This window comes from Microplitis mediator, chromosome 9, assembly GCF_029852145.1.
Source record: "Microplitis mediator isolate UGA2020A chromosome 9, iyMicMedi2.1, whole genome shotgun sequence".
Lineage (NCBI taxonomy): Eukaryota > Metazoa > Arthropoda > Insecta > Hymenoptera > Braconidae > Microplitis > Microplitis mediator.
In genome coordinates, this window is record NC_079977.1 from 20,204,737 (window position 1) to 20,209,669 (window position 4,933).

Here is a 4,933-nt window from a genome sequence, read left to right on the forward strand (position 1 = left end):
GCCGATTCTGTCCCAAGGATGGGTAACTATAGGTATAGCCGAACTTGGATAATCCTACCTTGGCCCATATCTGGGTTGTCATTCAATGATCAAGGCAGGGGAACCTAGTCTTGGCTTAAACTCGGGTAATCATTGGTCCGGCCAAGGCTAGGTTACCCAGTCCTGGCCTAAGTGTGGATTGCCATTCAATGATCAAGGCAGGGGAACCTAGTCAGCCTAAGCTCGAGTAATCATTGGGTCGGCCAAGGCTAGGTTAACCAGTTCTAGCCCAAGCCTGGGTCGCCATTGAATGGCCAAGATAGGGGAACCCAGTTCTGGCCCAGGCTCGGGTAATGATTGGAATAGCCATGATTGAGTAACCATTCTTGACCCAAGCATGGGCCAATATAGACGTCCCAAAGCTAGGTTCCCCAATGCTGAGCCAAGGAGGGCCCCTTCGTTCAACTCTGGCAGCTCCTGCATGGGTTGAAATAGTAAGTACTTAGCATTGGAGTTAAGAACTCATCATAGGTGAGAATTTTTTTTTTTTTTTCGATGTAGGCTGAGATTTTGCTTGAGCACTTAAAAAAAAAAGCTTTTGCGGAAATGAATCGCCCTACTATATATCTAATTATATCAAATCCTCATGATTCAGGATTCGTCGAGATCTTGATAAGAGCGATAATTTTGTTTTTGTCGTAATATCAGTAATGAATCAGTTTGCTATATGTAAGAAGTTTAGAAAATTTCGTATGATAAAAAAGATTTCAAACTCTTCAAAATTTTGAAAACGAGCTTCAGTCTCAGCAAACAAAAATAAAAGCAATTATTGATAAATGCTTTATGGTTTCTTAACCAATCACAATTACGATTTATTATTAGTGTTGACGAAATTTCTTATCCAAGGCATTTATATCTGGCCCATAACTGCATTTAATCGATTGGGAGTAAGTTGTGCCAAATAATAAGAGTAATCAGTTATATACAATACGTTTGATAAAATAACAAGTGTAATAATTGTATAGAATGTACGCGATAAAAAATAAATTATTGTTTAATATCATCATTGTGCTTGTCGCAATAACTATTAATGCTTCAAAAGTGCCATTACTCGAATTATCTATTGGTGACATCGTTGATATAAATGATTTCGAAGAATTTTCAACTGAAACCTTTGGTAATATATTAGAAGGTTATAAAGCAGTGGAATTTACTAAAACTGAGCATCTTATTAGCATCCATTATACCGCTGTCAAAAAAGAAAAATGTGTACCACTAAAATCTTTAGTGTCTTATTCTTATCCGGAAATCATCAATGATGATACAGAAGCCGAACCACTAAAACTATTTAACAGCACCGATAGGCTAAAGTATAATTATTTTGGCATTGGCCAAAGTTACATTGATGATAAATATTTATATGGTATTATTAGACTATGCAAGACTAGAAAAATTCAAAATTTAAATATTCCAATACTTGCTAAAGGGGATATTTCATTTAATAATAATCAAATAAAATATAAACTATTACTTGATGAAACAGCTGTTTTACGATTTAGAGGAAATAAAAGTACACATTTTGTGACGTCTATCACTACCGGGGAATGTCTATCCCAAGTAAGAAATTGCTTAAATTTAATTTGAAAATAATATATTGCGTGGCATATAATGAAATGAGAGGTCATTACCCGGCTAGAAATTTTTAAGTGCACCCACTTCGAGCTCGAAAATACTTTTGTATGCCGTTCTTTTCGAAAAAAATAGTTTTTTACCATTTTTTCTCCAACGATATTTCTTAAACGAATAAACCGATTGAGACGGTTGAGGTCGCAATCGACGCGTTTTATCAAGTTCTAAAGCTGATCAAATTTTGAATTCGATTTATTGAGTCGATTTTGAGATATTTCAAAAAAAATAAAAAAAATTTTTTTTTTAATTCTTTCGACAACGGTTTCTCCCGAGTCGAAAAGTTTCAGCATTAATTCAGACTGAATAAACTGCTAACCGACAGTAGAAAAAAATTAAAAAGTGGCTATTTAAAATACATTAAAAAATGCACTGATATCTATACTAACTGGATAGCTGATTCGATAGTCCGCTATTGTCATCGATCTGTGCCTACAGTAGCGCCTTCAAATAGTTGTCAGAGAACTAAATCGTAGCCAACTGCGCTTGCGCGCCCATAATTTTTAAAACACGTTTTCGAGCTCTTCGAGCTCAAAAATACTTTTGGATGCCGTTGTTTTCGAAAAAAAACGTTTTTCACCATTTTTTCTCCAACGATATCTCTCAAACGAATTGACCGATTGAGACGGTTGAGGTGGCAATCGACGCGTTTTATTGAGTTCTAGAGCTGATTAGATTTTGAAATCAATTGATTCAATTTTTTTGTAGATATTCGAAATTTTTAAATTAAATGTAATTGTTTATAATTAAAGAAAAATTCCGTTAAAAAGTTTATTATCGTGTCGTCCTTTAGGATGTTTGTCTGTGAACCGCCTGGATTTATGCCATCGAGAACAATGAATTAACCTTATTCTTGTTGTAGAAGTTGTCATTCATCCTTGGAATGAACCCTATTGAATATTAGCAACAAACTCGTTTCCATTCAAAAGATAGCAGTAAAAATCGATGAATTTTCTTCAATTCTTTCTTAAAGAAAGACTTTTTTTCCACGTTTACATTCGTATACATCTCGCTCTGTTTTTTGAACGTATACCTTATGTATTTAACTCATGTATGTACTACTAGCGTCCCCTATAAGAAAATACATGCATTCCAAAAGGCAAGGGACCCTTAGTTTTATTAATCCCTGGAAACTCTGTAAAATGTAAATATAAGTAATTATATATTATTACACGTAATTCCTGATTACCTATGATTATATGTAATCTTAGTGGGCCATTTTTAACATATAATTATATATGATTTTTCTTACACGGGTTCCTGGTTGCATTTCTTACATTTGCATGTTTAAAAAACAGCATTATTTTTTTGCCACACTATCGGTCAGAAGTTAGCCTGCTTTGACTGGCAGTAAACATTTAACCTCCCAGTTTTGGTGCAGGCAATAAGGAAAATATAATGCGTGGAACGAAATAAATTACAATTTTAAGCTCCGGGTGATGACATTCCTGGCCTTTCCCGAAACTTTACCCTTCAGTAAAGGCAAATTTGTTGATGGCTGCGTAAATGAACTCAATTTTCATGAAATTTGGTTTTCAGGTTCATGTCAACAAAGCAGAAATGTGTGAATTACACGCGGAATGCCAGGAAAAAATAAATTTGGAGGACCATTTTTTCGAAACTTCTGTGCATAAAGGCCGCGTAATAACAGCTAGCAATAGTCGCGATCTTGAAAATAAGATCAATGGAGATTTAAATGAATCTGTGAAATCACTTATTGATTTGATTCACGATCCAACGAAATTCTCCAGTATTTTTGGTCTACTTGGTGAACACACTGTTATTCATCTTAAATTACATTCACTGCCTGAACTACCAGAATCACAAACCACATTAGTACTGGATCCAATTACTCATAAAACTCCGATGAAATATTTAATCCCTGGTGACATTGTCAATGTTGATGATTTAAAAAATTTCAGTTCATCTATTGTAGTCGATAATATTTTAGTCGACGTATACGATGGAACAGTTAACTCATCCACATCGATAGTTTACACTGATTGTTTTAAATACGACGATAATGACGCACCAAAACTGGATTATGTCACTTATCAAACGTACAGTCATTATCCCGCAGAATCTTTTTATAAATTTGACGTATTTGACGAAATGGTTAAACGCAAAGACTATGGAGTTGATCGCAAATATTTAAATAATAATTACAGATGTATGAAGATTACTGTTTGCTCTGAACTTGAAAGACGAAAATTAATTATTCCGTCAGTTCGTGTTATCAATTTGAGCGAAAGAAATATTTATTATTCATATATTTTTAAAAACGAAAATATTGTCTTTCGCTATAAGATAAATAACGAAACGCATTATGTTGCTCGTACAGAAAAAGGCAATTGCTTGTTTCAGGTAATTTTTAATAAGTATTATTTCGCGAAATTATACTGTTAATTTGACATAATTTTACTATTTTTATTTAAGGCATTAGTGTTTCCAAATGATGATGACAATCTCAAATATAAAAATTCGCCTCTTTTATACATAGGTAAAATAATATCAGCAACTGATGATCCTGTCCTGGAAAAATGGGCAGAATATTTTGTTAGTAATTTGACAATTACTACCTCTAAAACCCTTATTGCTGCAATAAATGATCCTGCAGCTAAAGCATCTTTTTTCTCCCAATTGTTTCTTAGTAACCGTGGCACAACTCAACTAAACATTTATTTAGACCGTCTGTATTAAATTTTTTGAATTCAATATGGAAGTGTTTTAAATAACATGTAAATTATTGAAAATAAACAATGTAATAAGGATGCCAATTGGCACCCCAATATTTTCACGTACACTATGACCAATCTATAACACTATTGCTATACACTCAGAGAAAAGTCGATAGTCATTGTAACTAAAAAGACTTCAACTATTAAAAATTAGTTATTGGTACTAATGCGTTAGTATGGCTAACGATTCAGTAGTTGCTCAAATTAAAAAAAAATAAATTAAAGCACCTAAAATTTTTTAGTCTCCGAAAATTGTTGTTTTAACTAAAAAAATTTAGTTGATAGTATATGAATTTTAAAATTAACTATAACTTGATTGTTTTAGAATAAGTAAAGAGAAATTGTTTTTATTATAACTGTTGATTTAAAGTTAATATGAAATAGTTGTTATAAATATAAATCTAGTTAATGAAACTGTAATTTCGTAATTACTTACTCTCTTAAAATGAACCAGTGAAATTCCACTGATTCAACCAGTGAATTTCACTGGTTGAATCAGTGAACGACGCGCTCACTGGTTTTAACCAGTG

General features: G+C 33.0%; 1 protein-coding gene across 1 annotated transcript; it reads left to right on the top strand.

Annotated features, from left to right (window-relative positions):
* Positions 1-703: 703 nt before the first annotated feature.
* LOC130674527 (uncharacterized) lies at positions 704-4,645 on the top strand. Its single transcript, XM_057479879.1, has 3 exons — positions 704-1,596; positions 3,205-4,029; positions 4,102-4,645. The coding sequence occupies exons 1-3, from the start codon at positions 1,006-1,008 to the stop codon at positions 4,363-4,365; spliced, it is 1,680 nt and encodes a 559-aa protein (XP_057335862.1). The 5' UTR covers positions 704-1,005; the 3' UTR covers positions 4,366-4,645.
* Positions 4,646-4,933: the final 288 nt, after the last annotated feature.